Raw genomic sequence first — 17,217 nt, forward strand, 5'->3', positions numbered from 1 at the left:
ATGTCGATCTGAAACAGCAAGACCGAGACAGCGAGACCAAGACTAGACCAAGGCCAAAGTCCGTCGAGACCAAGACCACGTAAAAGTGGTCTTGGTCTCGAGACATCCAACTCTAGTTCTGGCATTTTATCGGTTGCCATATTTTTTCCTCCTCAAACTTGATGAGCAAGAGGAGACACCACATCTTCATAAAGTAAACTTAACTGCTCATTTTATGGAACATTTTGATGTATCCACCAAGACTTGAAACCAGCCGCTGAGAGGAGGAACTTATCAGTAAGATGTTTTCTGAGTTCATAGATCAGATGCTTCTTCAAAGTCAGACTTCCTTTTGCAACCAGAAGAAAGAATGTGTTGATTTAAGGCATCACAAGCTTCACTTTTGGTCTCCATATCCATCTTTTATATACAGTCTGTGATTAAGTTGTGTTTTGACCTCTGACCTTGATGAGTGCAGAGCAGTGGCCCATCCCTGGAAGTTTGAAGTCTCTGGGTGAAGGGTAGGAGCTGGGGACCAGGGCTGGGATCAGATCCAGCAGGTCTCCCGCAGAGTTCAGGAACTGGACGTCAAACAGCGTCAGCGGCTTTGAGAAGGACAACAGATAAACAGCTGGTCAGCAAATGCAAACAAACACTGCTGCTGCCCCTGAAGTGAGACAACTATTTATCAAAAAACCTCAAAAACATACAGAATAAAAGCTACAAAATAATTAATTATGAGAAAAGAAAACATAAAAAGTCCTTTCACATCTTACAGCAAATGAAAGTCGATCCTTTAAGCAAATAAAATAATTATTTGAATTCATAACTGCTGGTATGTAGTATTACTGCTACTGCCATTAATATAACACTATTGGCTCTATAGCATATTTATAAAAATCTTCTTAAGTACTATTACTTCTACTTTTTATATTTAACATGACTTTAGCCTGTGAAACCTGATATGAAATTGTTGGTTGATGCTTCTGCATTTCAGACTGCAGATTTATTTGTTAGTTGGTTTTTTTTTCACCGTTCTTGTCTTTTTGTTGTGTTTTTGTGGGACAAAAATCCTGCCACATGGCTATCCTACCTTCTTCCCTTGCTTCTCAGCCCAAGCTGCCATTCCTGCCTGCAATCCGTCCAGCTGAGCCACAATGAAGCCGGTGTGTTTCCACAGAGGATCGGAGCTCTTGTTCCCTTTCACCTGCTGTCTGACCCATGAGTCCTGCTCCCTGAACGTACAAGAATCATAATTAGACGACTGACATGCAACTGAACAGATAAATGCTACTATATAAAAACCCCACCGTAACACTGCATCATTAGAAAAACACGATCAAAACTGTTCTTTATTCTGCAACATTATAAGTGTTAGGGGTGAACTTCTCTAAGGTCTGTTGTGGTCTTTTTTTTTCCTCGCACATCCCGATTGGTTCTTTATCCATCAGAATTATTTTCTGAAGACCAAGAAAGATGTCCAACGGATTTACTTTGCCAAGTAGATCACCACAGCCTTGCCGAATTGGTCCATTTGAAGAGAAGAAAAGGAAAGAAGCAAAAAAAGAGAGCAACATAATAAACACAAAACTATCTCAATAATCTGGCCAAGTGTAAACAACAGTAAATACTAAATATTGAATGTTATTGTGCAGCACGCAATACTGACAGCGCACAATGTGCTTTGGGGTAGCAGCTAAGAAAGGAGTAGTTTGTGTTTGTGAACACCCGTGTGTACAACTGTGTGCACACCTGTGTGGATGAGAGTGCTTGAATTCAAAAGGTTTCTCCATTTAACGATCTGCTAGAGGGTGTGGGGAGCCATAGCCCCGCCCCCCAGGGCATGAAGCAGGCATGAAGGAGATCCAGGACTAGAAGCCAGAGGGGGCTGCAGTAACATGCCCACGGGCTCTGCCGGCAGCCAGCTGCTCCAGAGTGGACCGAGCCCCAGGCCCCAGAAGAGGCCCGACTGAGCCACAGGTGCCAGGCCCTGCCAAGCAGCCACCGGGAGTGAGCCGGTACATACCTGAGTGCGCAGCCCCGGAAACCAAGGACCACCAACACACCAATGTCTGAGGGCATCAGCCACCGGCAGGGAGTCTGGTGAGGGGAGATATGCCTTGATACCTTGGAGGGCCTGAGATGTTCCCAGAGAAGTGGAGTCTAAGACCTAACCTGACATATAGACGCAGACATACAGCCCACACAGACACAAACATGCATTCCCACCATCATGCACACATATACAAATACTCGTCATTCACCCAACCCCGAAACAGGCACAAATGGACACTGTACACACAATCACACTCCCCAAACATACTCTATACCCCAGGTCCAGGTACCCTCACCCCCAGAGGGGGAAACCGCATCTAGACCCAGGAGATGTTACCTTTTTCCCTGGGGTGGAGACAAGCAGACCGTCCCCAGCTCCGCAGTACTGGTGAGGGCCCTGTATCCCAGACCCCAACCGGATGGCCAGCTCCACCTCCCAGCCCCTCCGATGGCTAACCTAGAAACGGGTGTGTGTGAAGACCCCATACCTCCCTCCGCCCGCTCACATGTAGTGTTGCTGCGTGTTGTTTTAAAGTGCATTTAAAACACGGCCAGAGAGCAGCAGGTGTCAGCACGGCCCCTCCCGAGAACCCTCAATGTCTACATGTCTGTGAAGGTTCTCAGTCATCCAGGTCATCGTAATCTAAGGAGCTTGGAAAGAAAAGCACCTGGACTTCTTTAAGTTGCTTGAAGACGTTTCACCTCTCATTCGAGAAGCTTTTTCAGTTCTAGGGTCAAATGGTGGAGAGTCCCAGATTTAAACCCTGTGGGAGTATTCCCCCAAGGAGGGACAAAGGACCCCCTGATGATCCTCTACCTAATCACATGAGCCAAGGCGTGAAAATGGATGTAGGTCACAATCAGCCAGGGTTTCGGGTGAGCTCATTGTGAAACCTAGCCCCACCCTATCATGTGATTTCCTGAGGTCAGATGGCCCAGGGTGTGAGTGGGCGTTAAGGCATCTGGGAAGGGATCTCAAAACTGGATTATAGATGGCAGACAGTTGGTGTCGTAAGCCACCGCCTCTGTTCAAAGATGGTCGCTCACAGTGGACACAGTGGACATAAATGGCCTCTTTTACTCCTCTTTCAAACCATCTGTCTTCTCAAGGAGAAGTCAAGGAGAAGTCTTCTCAAGGAGAAGTCAAGGAGAAGTCTTCTCGAGAAGAGGAGGAGACGAGAAGAAGTCCAGACGCTTTTCTTTCCAAGCTCCTTAGACTCAGTGTCTATGTGCATTTGAAACTGAGAGGTCGGCACCGGTGCCAGAGGTGAGGTTGAATACACAGACCGTCCTCTGGACACCCCCAAGACCCTATATGTATGTGTTATGAGAGTGTGAGTAATGTAGATGTCTAGGTTGTGGAATAAAATTAAGGCACAGGTGGCCAGAAGGAGACAGAGGGGGGAATGCCTCCCCTGCACCCTGGTGACACACCTGCACCCCAATGCCCTGCATGTGTGGGTGGGTGTGGTGGAGCGGGAAGAGGGAGGCAGTTGGGGATGGGGATGGGGAGGGAAGGAAAGGGAGGGGCAAGTAGCACCTCCCTGGGGCCAGCTCCCCCGCTGACCCCAGTAGGCACCCCTACTCTCTGGAATCCACCAGGGCAAGGGGGCACAGGCCCATCCGGACCAGGGCCCATGGCAGCAGCACCGCCAAGCCCCACAGAACCTAGGGCAGCCCACCCGAGCCATCATCCAATCATCTTCCAAACTACACAAGACAATAGACACCCAGGTTAAGCTCATTCTCTACCTCTCCTATATCTCTCCCCCACCTGCACCTTGCCTATATCTCTCCCACACCTCTTGACCACAGGTGTGGTCAAGAGTGGCTGAATGCCAACACTGAGAGCACTTAAATGTTTGGTTGAACTTTTTTTCAGAAGAGGATATGAAAGATGACAGATTGTGAAGTGTATGTGACATTTCCGCTGCTCTAGTTGTAACTCTAAAAGGAAAAGGGAACAGACTCACTCTATAAATTTCTGAACTGGGCCGAGCATCTTTGGGTCGGTGATTAGCTGCGGGTATGTGTTGGTGTAGTGGTCCATCATCTGCCTAGGGAAGAATGGTAAATGGTAAATGGCCTGCATTTGTATAGCGCTTTACTTAGTCCCTAAGGAGCCCAAAGCGCTTTACACTACATTCAGTCATCCACCCATTCACACACATTCACACACTAGTGATGGCAAGCTACATTGTAGCCACAGCTGCCCTGGGGCGCACTGACAGAGGCAAAGAAGAATGAGTACAAGTATAAGAATGAATACAAAATGTCCAGACTCAGAATTTGAATGAAATAAATAAGGTTGTAATAAGAACTGACAGCACTTACTGGGCAGTCAGGAAACCTTCGAGGTAGCCAGCCAGGAAGAAAGTGATCTCATCCGTTTCAGGAGTCTCTCCATACCCTGCTCGGATCTCAAGGACACTCCAGCCTGTACTGGATAGGGTGTTATTCAGGAACCCGTAAGCATCCCCCTCGACCTCCATCACCCCCTCCTTTAGCTTGACAAGCTTTTGATCAGGGTCCCAGTACACAGTGGCTGCTGTCAGCTCTGAGAAGACATCAACATAATGAAAATATTAACAAAAAGGGTGCCACAAATTCCAGCTCCTTTACTTTTAGGGATTTTTTCCCCTCAGTATTGGCTGTGATGATTTAATGGATGCAAACAAAAATGAAAGTTAAATGTCAGGTTAGGGATCACCCTGCATGAAACACTTCACTTCACTCAGTCTCCAAAACAACTTAAAACCTAACTGTTGAGTCTAATTATTGAATGTTGTCCTTGTGTTTCTTAAATTTGAAAGTCTTAGTTCAATCTATAGGATCAAGACATTCCTTTGTCTCTGACCACCTCTCCAGCCACTCTGGGCTGGGGGAGGTTTTATTGTAGATACATCCTATGTGAAAGATCTGTTTCTTGTGTTGTAAGCTTCCTGCTTTTATGATACTTTTGGTCAGCAGGAGGTCCCACAAACGCACCCCCAATACACACACACACATAGTGCCTTGTCTTAGAACCATTGGGGGGTTTTACGGTGGGAGGTGCTTGTGTTGTGTTGTATTGTGTATTGTAACTGTCATGGGAATAAATAGCTGCGAGGGAAGCTGCTCTTTGAAGGATTTGGGCTGGGGTCAGGTGAGGAGCGTGAGCTCCAAGAGCTGGTTCTGACCCAAACTTCCCTCGTTAGCGAGTTAAAAAGCCGGTTGAAGATGTTCTGTCTTGTTTTCTGTTCTTCATGAGGAATAAGTCTCTAAACTAGCGGGGCATGTGGAAACACAGACCCAACACTAACAGCTGACATAAAGTATCTGTACAGCACATTCATACAAGCAGCACGGACACTGGAAATCAACCACCACTTCATTCCTGAAAGAATGAAACCAACGGATTGTTTGACAAATGCAAAGGGAGTTCACCGTTGTCATAATAACAGCTGTTTACATACGACCACATCCTAATGCAGCGGACCTGTTTTATATATGAGATCAATGCAGTGCACACTTAATTAATGTCCACCCTACTGTTACTCATTATATATTAGATTTAAAAATCTAGTTGGAAATGGTATGGCGAATAACCTTCGCCATACCAATAACCTGTAGTTTTTAAAACTACAGGTTATTGACGACTTTGACGACTTTGGATTACTTAAATATATTAAGTAATACAAAGTCGTCAGAATATTTCAGTGTCATTGAATAACGTAACAGAATACATTACAAAATACATTTTGGGGCATGTAATCTGTAGTGGAATACATTTTAAAATCAACCTTCCCAACACTGCTGGTGTCCTCCTACAGAGCCACCATCCAGAGTGTACTAACCTATTGCATATGCATCTGGTTCACTAGCTGCACAGTGGCTCAGAGAAAAGAACTCCAAGGGGTCATTAACACCACGCAGGATTAATAGATCACCTCACACCACTCCCTGTTTGAACTGTTGCCCTCGGGCACACAGTACAGAGCAATCAGTGTAAGGACAAATAGAGTCAAACACAGCTTTTACCCAACCGCAATAACATGTCTGAATGCTGCTACTAAAAAAAATGTCCATCACACCACTCTTGAAATGATTTATGCACTGACTGAAGCATGTGTGTGGGAATGTATGTGAATGTTTGCTCATACTATTCTTATTAGCACTTTAAGTGTTTTATTTATTGATTTAATTAAATGTCATTGTTTTTATTTATATTTTTATATTTCTATGGATGATGCACTGATCGGAGACCACTTTTAATTTTGTTGTACCTGCGACAATGACAATAAAGACATTCTGATTCTGATTCTTCAGATCCTTACACAATCACTCATGATTTCTCATGGACTCGTCCTACTTACTGTCAGCAGAGCTGAAGGTCGCAGCCACGCTGAATAAGAGACAGACATGTAACCAGTTTAGTGAAGACATGTCTGCGAGAATGGAGCTAAAAACTAAAACTGCTGCGGGACAAAGAAATGGTTCGAATAGATGTGGCACAGGTAAAGAGGATATCTGTGTTTTCTACTCAGGGAAAGTCCAAAGGTGATGCCAGTTCAGCGTTTCCTGATTGGCTGCGGCCAGGAGCGGTAAAAAGGGAACAGTGTTCATACAGAAAACAGTTCGAGACAAGCTACTGGAACAACTAAGATAATTAGTAAAAAAGTGCGCATGATTTTTAGTTTTGGGACAAGGAAAGAAACAAAAGAACTTCCCACCCTAGATGGGACTCGAACCCACGATCTTTGGTGTTGTGGATAGGCGTAGCTTTGGGTCATGTGGTATTGGCAATAGTAGTAGTGATTACTATATCACCTGTTCGACTCCCGAGGGAATTTTTCTGAATGAGTGGGTGATGGGGGAACTCGAATTTTGCTGACTGCTCAAACCTGGAATGTTTGATCACTGTTTTTCAATTGATTTTAAGGAATTTTGATAACAAATAAAGGAGTTTTAAATGGGAACTGTGAGTAATTTTTTTTAACAGCAGGCAACATTATTTCCCTATTCAGCTGCTCGGCGACTCAAAGATTTGACAGTCACCAACATTTGTCAGCAAAAAGGAGACGACAATGGAGCTTCCCGCAATCAGTGCAGATTAAAAACTGATGCAAGGTCATGCACCGTCGCCATTACACCCACAAAAGTGGCTTGTCTGACAGAGAAAGAGAAGATGACAGTGGTGTGTAGCCTGTGTTTTGTGTTGCGTATTGCTTGTTTGAACTCAGTTTGGATTCCGACCACCCGAAGATGATGTTGTGACACGCCCCCGCTATGTTTGTTGTTGGATTTGGTGGGTGTGCTTGTGTGTCCTGTGGCTCTGCAGGTGTTCAACTGAGTTTGAAGGAATTGCTGTTGCCTTTATTTTGGATTTTGGCATGCTCCTTATGTTTAATGCTTAAAATGAGTGGATCACAAGCTGTTATGTTCTCCCCGTGTTTGCGTGGGAGATTGTTTCATTCCTTGAGCACCAAGTTAAAATTGCTACAGATTCCATCTTTGGAAATCTATGTGATGTTCCAGCAACATATATAACAGCCAAGGGCAGCAATGGAGGGAAACGTTCGCCACATCCGAGAGCTAAAAGAAGTAGCTTTGGTACAACTCTGATGTTGAGAGACAGAATCAAACAGGGGCTCAAGATCGCCACAGTACTGTGAAGGCTTGTTTGTTCTGCAAAGGCGGACACACACTGGAGTCATGTGCTCTGCTTGATAAGAAACCTCATAATGAGAAGATTTCATTTCTTAAAAGGAATGGCATCCGTTTTGGCTGTTTGTATACTGGGCACATCAGCAAAGAATGCAGAAAACGTCTTTCATGTAAAACCTGTGATTTCAGACATGCATGTATACTCCATATCCACCACAAGGAGAAGAACGAAGCCAAACCTGATAATGAGGCAGATAACAATCATGTTACAATCCAGACTAGTGGTCTTACTGGGGCCAGTGAATGAGATTCTAAGCTTGCCATCGTGCCAGTTAAAGTAAAATCAAAGAGAGGTCTGTCACGGAGTATAAGGTGGACTCACGCGCAGGACTCCGGGATGATGCACACAAGAGAATTTATTGAAGAACAAAGTCCAGTGAGTGTATATACACAGATGCGGGGCAGTGCTATCTACAAAGGTGCGGGGCAGTGCTATATACAAAAGGTGAGGGGGGCAGGGCTCCGGGGGGAAAATCCAGGGGAACACGCTCGTCTCTCTCCACACAGTCCAAACACAAATCCACTCGAACACCAGGGAAACAGTCCAGGGAGTCTGTACATAAAGAGACACTCGTTAGATTCCAAACACACACATAGGGGAAGATACTTGCTCAGACGCTTGACTTTCACTGACGCGATTCTCACAACGATCCAGCGAAGAACAGCCGTTGCTTCCGGGCTTAAATATCCTCCACACTGATGAGGCACAGGTGTTTCTTCCTCCAAGGGCGTGGGCCAAGGGCGTGAACCCATAATGAGTTCAGCCCTGGCGAGAGAGAGAGAGAGAGAGAGAGAGAGAAAAGAGGCAGAGACAGCTGATCAGCGACCAGCAGAACCTCCAGGCCGTGACAGTACCCCCCCCCCCAACGGGAGCCTCCCGGCGACCCCCAGGCTTCTCAGGATGAGCGTCATGGAACGCCCGCACCATGTTCCTGTCCAGGAGGGCCGCACGCGGGATCCAAGACCGCTCCTCCACGCCGTAGCCCTCCCAATCCACCAGGTACTGCAAACCACGCCCCCTGCGCCGGACATCCATGATGCGCGAGATGGTGAAGGCCGGATGGCCATCGATGACCCGGGCGGGTGGAGGGGGCCTGGAAGGAGGGCACAGGGGGCTGGAAAGACAGGGCTTCACCTGAGAGACGTGAAAGACATTGTGGATCCGCATGTTCCGGGGCAGCTTAAGGCGGACCGACACCGGGTTCACCAGAGAGTCAATCACAAAGGGACCAATAAAGGTAGGAGACAGTTTCTTAGACTCTGCTCTAAGCGGAACGAATCGGGTCGACAGCCAAACCTTTCGTCCGGGCGCATAAACAGGTGCCGGGGTCCTGTGGCGATCCGCCAGACGCTTGTTCCGCTCGGCCGTGCGGAGAAGGGCTGCCCGTGTGGCCCTCCAAGCGCGCCGACACCTCCGGATGTGCTGCTGGACAGAAGGTACGAAATGCTCACCCTCTACAGCCGGAAACAGAGGAGGTTGGAAACCCAGAGACGCCTCAAAAGGGGACACTCTGGTGGCCGAGGAGGTGAGGCTATTGTGGGCGTACTCGATCCAAGGGAGCTGCTCGCTCCAGGTGGTCTGATGGGTGGACGCCACGCACCGGAGGGCCGCCTCGAGCTCCTGATTGGCTCGCTCCGTTTGGCCGTTTGTCTGTGGGTGAAAGCCAGAGGATAGACTGACCTGAGCTCCCAGGGAGGAACAGAACTCCTTCCATACGCGAGACGTGAATTGCGGACCCCTGTCCGAGACTATATCCGCCGGAATTCCATGGAGACGGAAGACGTGGTTCGTCAGGAGCTGGGCGGTTTCCAGGGCCGTGGGAAGCTTGGAAAGGGCGACAAAGTGAGCGGCTTTAGAGAAACGATCAATGACAGTCAGAATGACAGAGTTACCTGACGAAAGTGGCAAGCCCGTGACGAAATTGACAGCAATGTGGGACCAGGGGCGGCTAGGCGTAGGCAGGGGCTGAAGGAGACCAGAGGATGGCTGATTAACACCTTTATTCTGAGCACAGACTGGACACGCTGCTATGTACTCACGGACATCCTTGATGAGGGAGGGCCACCAAGCGAAGCGCTGAAGGAGTGAGACAGTGCGGTGGACCCCCGGGTGGCAGGTGAACTTTGCTGTGTGTGCCCAATGTATCACCTGTGACCGGACAGAGTAGGGCACAAAGAGTAGTCCAGGAGGACCCGTTCCTGGGTCTGGTTCTGTTCGTTGGGCCTCCCTGATCGCTGATTCAACCTCCCACGTCAGGACCCCAATGACACACGAGGGGGGAATGATGGGAGAGTCTCGAGCAGTCTCCTCGGAGGCAGTGAACTGACGAGAGAGAGCGTCGGGTTTGGTGTTGCGGGAACCTGGCCTGTAGGTTATGGTAAACTGAAACCTTGTGAAAAACAGGGCCCACCTAGCCTGGCGGGCATTAAGCCGCTTTGCTGACCGGATATATTCTAAATTTTTATGGTCTGTCCAAACTACAAACGGCTGGGCAGCGCCCTCCAGCCAGTGACGCCATTCTTCTAGGGCGAGCTTAATAGCTAACAGTTCCCTGTCCCCAACGTCATAATTTTGTTCAGCAGATGAGAGACGGCGGGAGAAGAAGGCACAGGGATGGAGCTTGCCCTTCTGTTCCTGGGATAGAATGGCCCCCACCCCTGTGTCCGAGGCATCCACCTCCACAACAAACTGCAGGCCGAGGTCAGGTTGAACCAGGATGGGTGCGGAGGAGAACCGCTCCTTCAGGAGACTGAAAGCCTTTTGCGCTGACTCCTCCCAGAAAAAGGGAACCTTAGGAGATGTGAGACGAGTTAGTGGGAGAGCAAGCTTACTGTAGTCACGGATGAAACGTCTGTAGAAATTAGCAAAGCCCAGGAAACTTTGGAGTTGCTTACGGTTTGTCGGGACGGGCCAATCGATGACCGCTTGGACCTTAGCTGGGTCAGGCTTGAGGTCACCCTGTTCAATGACGAAGCCCAAAAAAGAAACGGTGGTCACATGAAATTCACACTTCTCGCCCTTCACGAAGAGACGGTTCTCGAGAAGACGTTGCAAAACCAGCCGGACGTGGCGTTCATGTTCAGAGGCGGAGCGTGAAAAGATGAGAATGTCGTCAAGGTAGACGAACACAAAATGGTTAAGGAAGTCTCGGAGCACGTCGTTGACAAAGGCCTGGAACACGGCTGGGGCATTTGTTAGACCAAACGGCATAACGAGGTATTCGAAATGGCCTAAGGGTGTGTTAAAGGCAGTCTTCCATTCGTCCCCTTCCCGTATCCTAACTAGGTGGTACGCGTTACGCAGATCCAGCTTAGTGAAAACTGTGGCCCCTTGGAGCAGTTCATAAGCTGACGTTAGTAGTGGTAGTGGGTATTTATTTTTGATGGTGATATTGTTGAGACCTCGATAATCAATGCACGGCCGTAAACTCTTGTCCTTCTTAGCAACAAAAAAGAACCCTGCCGCAACAGGGGATGATGACGGGCGAATCAGACCTGCGGCGAGCGACTCATTAATGTACTTCTCCATGCTGTCCCGTTCAGGCTGTGAGAGACTGTATAAGCGGCTGGTAGGAAGTGGGGCGCCTGGGAGGAGATCAATTCCGCAGTCGTACGGCCGGTGAGGGGGAAGAGAACGTGCTCTATCTTTACAAAAAACCTGCTTAAGATCGTGATAGACTGAGGGAACAGACGAGAGATCGGTTGACTCAGAGGGTGGGGGGTTACTCAGAGGGTTTGCGGGTGGAGTTGCGGCTTTTAGACAAGACATATGACATTCCTCTCCCCACCCCAGAATGCTTTCCTTCCTCCAATCCAGGACTGGGTTGTGTAGACGTAACCAGGGGAACCCTAAGACTAGTGGTGTAAGAGGAGCCTTAAACACAAACAACTGCAACATCTCAGAATGATTACCAGAGAGGGTTAATGATATAGGCTCCGTAATATGGGTGATATCCGGGAGACGCTGCCCACTGAGGGCAGTAACTTGGAGTGAGTGAGGCAGCGGTTTAGTGCTTAACTTTAATTCTAGAGCAAGAGACTCGTCAATGAAATTCTGTTCTGCGCCTGAATCAATTAGTGCGTGGAGTGGATGAGAAACCGAACGAACCGTTAGCTTAGCCGCAAGCATCAAGCGAGGAGGAGATTGTGAACAGGAAACCTCGCCCACCCGTACTCTCCCCTCTACTGGCGGGCGCGGTCTTTTGGCTGGTAAGGACAGGAAACGGCCATATGGCCCTTACGGCCGCAGTAGAAGCACTCACCGGCTCTCCAACGCCGTTGTCGCTCTTCCGGCGTTAATCTGGAGCGCCCTATCTGCATGGGTTGCTCACCCTCGTCTTCATAGTTCCTGTCCCGTCCTCCCATTCCACTTGCCGTACCTCCGCCGGAGGCCCCCTCCTCCCGTCCTAGAGGCTTCTGGGGTTGTAGTCCCTAGCGCCGCGCCGCGCTCGCATGTTTTCATCCACCTTCACACACAGGGTCATAACATCAGAAAGTGTCACAGGTAATTCCCTCATAACTAGCTCCCTCTTTAGCTCGTCACACAGATTATTCAGCAGTGTACTTATTAGCGCCGACTGCCCCCACCCAGTCTCCTCTGCCAGAGTCCAAAACTCAATCGAGTAGTCGGCCATGCTCCGTCTTCCCTGCTTCAGATTAAGCAGTCGGTGGGCCGCTGCTTCGGCCCCGGTGCCCCTCTCAAAGACATCTTTAAACTTAGCGAGAAAATCAGCATAGGTTATTTCAGGATCCGTTCTTAATACAGCCTGCGCCCAATTTAATGCTTGACCACGTAACAACTGAACGAAAAAAGCGATCTTAGCTTCATCGGTCTCATAAGTCCTCCGTAGCTGTTTGAACTGTAAAGTCACTTGAGTTAAAAAACCCGCAGTCTTACGGAACTCACCCGAGAATGGCTCCGGTACCGGCAGCGACTGCTCCGGAGGCTCCGCATGGGCCGGCGGCGGAGGAGCGGAGGGACCGGGCACAGAAGGCTCATGGGCCGGTAACTGTGGAGCGACAGATGGAGAAGGAGTGGGCGGGCTTACCAGCGGTATCCGTTGAGCGATGACTTGAGTTAGTGCTGTCAGCTGCTGATTAATGTGCAATAACATTTGTTCGTGGCGGTCCAAGATAGCTTCCGTGGAGATGACCGGCTGCTGGGAGGGGGCTGAGTCCGCTGAGTCCATGATTTGGCTGGATCGTTATTGTCACGGAGTATAAGGTGGACTCACGCGCAGGACTCCGGGATGATGCACACAAGAGAATTTATTGAAGAACAAAGTCCAGTGAGTGTATATACACAGATGTGGGGCAGTGCTATCTACAAAGGTGCGGGGCAGTGCTATATACAAAAGGTGAGGGGGGCAGGGCTCCGGGGGGAAAATCCAGGGGAACACGCTCGTCTCTCTCCACACAGTCCAAACACAAATCCACTCGAACACCAGGGAAACAGTCCAGGGAGTCTGTACATAAAGAGACACTCGTTAGATTCCAAACACACACATAGGGGAAGATACTTGCTCAGACGCTTGACTTTCACTGACGCGATTCTCACAACGATCCAGCGAAGAACAGCCGTTGCTTCCTGGCTTAAATATCCTCCACACTGATGAGGCACAGGTGTTTCTTCCTCCAAGGGCGTGGGCCAAGGGCGTGAACCCATAATGAGTTCAGCCCTGGCGAGAGAGAGAGAGAGAGAGAGAAAAGAGGCAGAGACAGCTGATCAGCGACCAGCAGAACCTCCAGGCCGTGACAAGGTCAAAGAATAGTGGAAACATATGACTTTCTGGACCAAGGAAGTTCAGCATCCTTTTGTACAGTGAGTCTTATGGACAAGCTGAATATTGCTGGGAGGAAGACAATGATCATCCTGCGCACCATGGGACAGGAGAAAGTGGTGGACAGTTTCATTGTTCATTGTACCTGAACTTGAAGTTGCTGGATTGAACAGTGACATATATTGTGATATGCCTGACCTCTTCACTCAGCACAAAATGCCTGTAGATATTGGTAATGTTTCAAATCAATAGAACCTGGATGACTGGCCACATTTGAAGCATGTTCATTTGCCAGAAATGAAGGCCAGTGTGGATCTTTTGATAGGCGTGAATATGCCCAGAGCTCTAGAACCTTTGGAGGTCATCTGGAGTGTTGGTGATGGACCTTTCACCGTTAAGACTGTGCTTGGTTGGACAGTGAATGGGCCACTTAATCGAGAATGCTGTGGAAGGCCAGGACGTTTGGCAACAGTTGCCGCCAAAAGAGTTTCTGCTGTCACACTGGATAAGCTATGGAAACAGCAGTTCAAGATGGACTTCCCTGAGAGCAGCCATGATGAGCAGAGGGGGTGTCAAAGGAAGAATCAAAGTTCCTGGAGTTGGCCTGCAAGACAGTGACCTTGAGGGATGGGCACTACAGCATTGCCCTGCCATTGAAAGACAGAGACATAAGAATGCCTCATAACCCTGCAACTGCTGAGCAACGTGCCTTAGGTTTGAAGAAAAGGTTCATCAGAGATAAAGACTTTCACAAAGACTACACGGCCTTCATGACAGATCTCATATCTAGAGGGTACACGAAGAGAGTGCCAGAATTAGAGAATTAATTCTGGCACTCTCTGACCAGAATTAAAGGGCAGTGATGGGAAGCTTTGGTATATCCCTCACCATGGGGTTTACCATCCTACCAAGGGGAAGATGCAGGTCGTCTTCGACTGTGCAGCATCATTCCAGGGTGTCTCTCTTAATGCACAGCTCCTGAGTGGCCCTGACTTAACAAATGCTTTGGTTGGAGTACTGAAGAGGTTCAGAAAAGAGCCTATTGTTTTGATGTCTGACATCCAGGCTATGTTTCACCAGGTGCATGTGCCAGAGGAAGATGCTGACCTATTGAGATTTCTCTGGTGGCCTAGTGGTGACTTCAGAGCATGCAAGAGTACAGGATGGGTGTTCATTTGTTTGGGGCAACATCCTCTCCGAGCTGTGCTAACTATGCCCTGCGGAAGTGCGCAGAGGACAACAAAGCATACTTCAGCCAGCAGGTGATTGACACCATTCTGCATAGTTTTTATGTGGACGACTGCCTCGCTTCAATAGGCTCTGAAGACAAAGCCATCAATCTTTACTCAGATCTCAGAGATATCTGTGCCAGGGGTGGCTTCCACTTAACAAAGTGGATGAGTAATAGCTGCAGCATTCTGGCAGTTATACATGAGGAGGAAAGAGCAAAGAAAGTTAAGGACATAGACCTGGATCGTGACCTGTTGAGCGAGCATTGGGACTTAAATGCAGTCAGATGCATTTAAGTTCTGCATATCCATCTCAAATAGGCCATTGACCCAAAGAGGGATCCTCTCCATAGTAAGCACCTTCTATGACCCTCTGGGGTTCCTTGCTCCTGTCATCTTCACAGCGAAGAGGATCCTTCAAGATCTGTGCCAGAGGGGGATAGGATGGGATGATGCTATACCATCGGCGGTTGCTCCTGAGTGGAAAAGCTGGGTGGAAGAATTGCATCTCTTGGACAAAATCAGCACCAAACAATGATCAAAACCTGATTTTGGAGAGACAACCACTGCTCAGTTACACCACTTTGCAGATGCGAGTGAGAAGGGGTATGGCGCTTACCTGCTGCTGCACACCAGTCGCTCACAGACACACAGTTCCTTCATAATGGGAAAGTCCAGAGTGGCACCTTTAAAACCAGTCACAATCCACCGCATGGAATTGATGCCAGCAGTGGTAGCAGTTCGCGAGGATAGAATGTGGAGGAGGGAGTTGAGACTACTTCTCCTAAACTCAGTATTTTGGACAGACAGCACCGCAGTGTTGAAATATATCAATAATGAGACTTCCAGGTTCTGTGTTTTTGTGGCGAACCAAGTGTCAGAGATCCTCAAGGCTTCTAGTGCCTCCCAGTGGAGGAATGTGAACACAACGCATAACCCTGCAGACTTTGCCTCCAGAGGTATGAAGGCAGAGACCTTTCTACGTGACACTGAATGGATATCTGGTCCTACATTTTGTTACACAGCCAGAGAACAATTGGCCTGTGAACCCAGAGAACTTGCAAGAACTTTCACATGAAGATCCTGAAGTTAAGGTGTCTGCTGCCATCAACATCTCACAAGCACATTATGATGATCATTCTCTGACCCTTTTAATCCATTGTGCCTCATTCTGGACTCGTCTCATCAGGGTGATGGGTTGGATTTTGAGGTTCGAGACATTGCTATTACATCGCAGGAAGAACAAGACACACTTCCAGTCTCCATCTGATACAACTCAGTCTGAAGCTGCTCATCATAGGGTTGAGTTGTGCTACGGCTTTCTTTCATTGTGAGAGGTTGAGGATGCTGAGATGCAAACAATCAAGTTCGGTCAGAGGAAAAGATATCCCGAAAGGATATTCCTGCCTCCAAAGGGGAGACACTGTGAAACGAAGCAGCCACATACATAAGTTGAATCCTGTTCTGGAGGATGATGTGCTGCGGGCTGTCGGACGTCTGAGTAGAGCTGTCATGTCAGAAGATTCCAAGCATCCTGTCATAATCGCTAAAGATCTTCACATTTGTTTTTAAAAAATGTTTATTTATAAGATTTTAAGTTCAAAGATGTTCATGTTTCTAATCTCATTCTGAAGCATATTCATAAAGAAGTGGTTCATGGTGAAAGGAACCACATACTCTCGGAACTGCATCATAAATACTGGATTCCTGGTGCTGGTACTTTGATTAGAAACATGTCGAGGTGTGTGACCTGTAGAAGGTTTCATGGAGCTGCAGGCCAGCAGCAGATGGCTGACTTGCATGAAAGCAGAGTGACTCATGAGACATCCTCGTTTAGCTTTGTTGGAGTGGACAATTTTGGTCCATTTGAGGTGAAACATGGGAGAAGTCTTATGAAGCGGTATGGCGTTATTTTCACTTGTTTGGCTATTAGAGCCCCTGGCTCTAATAGCCTTAATTAAATTGACATGTTTACAGGCAAATACCAAAAATCACTTTTTTCGGACGACAACTACAGAAGAAGACATGTTTTCAAATTGTCTTGCTTTGTTACTTTTTCATTAAATATTTATGAAAGCTTCAAACTCACATGAACAATCCACTTGATCACTAGATTTGACTTTGGTGACAAAAGATCAAAGGCTTACGAACTCTAAAGCTAAATCTGGTGATAAGTGACTGGTGGAGGCTTAGAGCCACATTCATTTAGAAAAGTTCACCGCAGAGCTCGATGAGATTCCAACCCTAATGTCCTGGTTTGATTTCTTTTTGTGGGGATCTGATTTAAAGCATAAACTTGAGCTCATTTAATTTGATGTAGATTTAATAGAACTGAGTTTAGATTGTGAGGAAAACTAACTGAAATCTGAGTAAAGTTTTAACTTAATCACTCAAAGATACGTTTTGAAATCTCACACGTCAAATGACCTGAGTAGCTGAAAGTCCAGACTGTGAGAGTTTAAGTGTAA

The 17,217-nt window shown here is 47.8% G+C and overlaps 2 protein-coding genes across 2 annotated transcripts in view; both read right to left on the reverse strand.

Moving 5' to 3' along the window:
* The window catches only part of LOC100698838 (phospholipase B-like 1), a 56,396-nt gene extending 49,856 nt beyond the window's left edge, over window positions 1-6,540 (reverse strand). The window contains exons 1-5 of the mRNA XM_019358183.2: window positions 6,390-6,540; window positions 4,369-4,591; window positions 4,008-4,091; window positions 1,073-1,214; window positions 444-584 (exon numbers count right to left, since the gene is read on the reverse strand). Coding sequence (XP_019213728.1) covers window positions 444-584; window positions 1,073-1,214; window positions 4,008-4,091; window positions 4,369-4,591; window positions 6,390-6,459 — 660 coding nt within the window. The 5' untranslated portion in view covers window positions 6,460-6,540. The remainder of the gene's footprint in view (window positions 1-443; window positions 585-1,072; window positions 1,215-4,007; window positions 4,092-4,368; window positions 4,592-6,389) is intronic.
* A 5,625-nt stretch (window positions 6,541-12,165) lies between these two features.
* LOC112846759 (pollen-specific leucine-rich repeat extensin-like protein 2) lies at window positions 12,166-12,929 on the reverse strand. The gene is made up of 2 exons (XM_025906778.1): window positions 12,647-12,929; window positions 12,166-12,206 (listed from the first exon to the last, which is right to left on the reverse strand). Exons 1-2 carry the CDS (start codon window positions 12,927-12,929, stop codon window positions 12,199-12,201), a joined length of 291 nt encoding a protein of 96 aa, XP_025762563.1. The 3' UTR covers window positions 12,166-12,198.
* Window positions 12,930-17,217: the final 4,288 nt, after the last annotated feature.

This window comes from Oreochromis niloticus, linkage group LG4, assembly GCF_001858045.2.
Source record: "Oreochromis niloticus isolate F11D_XX linkage group LG4, O_niloticus_UMD_NMBU, whole genome shotgun sequence".
In the NCBI taxonomy this organism is placed as follows: domain Eukaryota; kingdom Metazoa; phylum Chordata; class Actinopteri; order Cichliformes; family Cichlidae; genus Oreochromis; species Oreochromis niloticus.

Bases quoted from the DNA above. Each gene is read 5' to 3' on its own strand.
- LOC112846759 (XM_025906778.1), bottom strand. From the start codon at position 12,929: ATGGACTCAGCGGACTCAGCCCCCTCCCAGCAGCCGGTCATCTCCACG.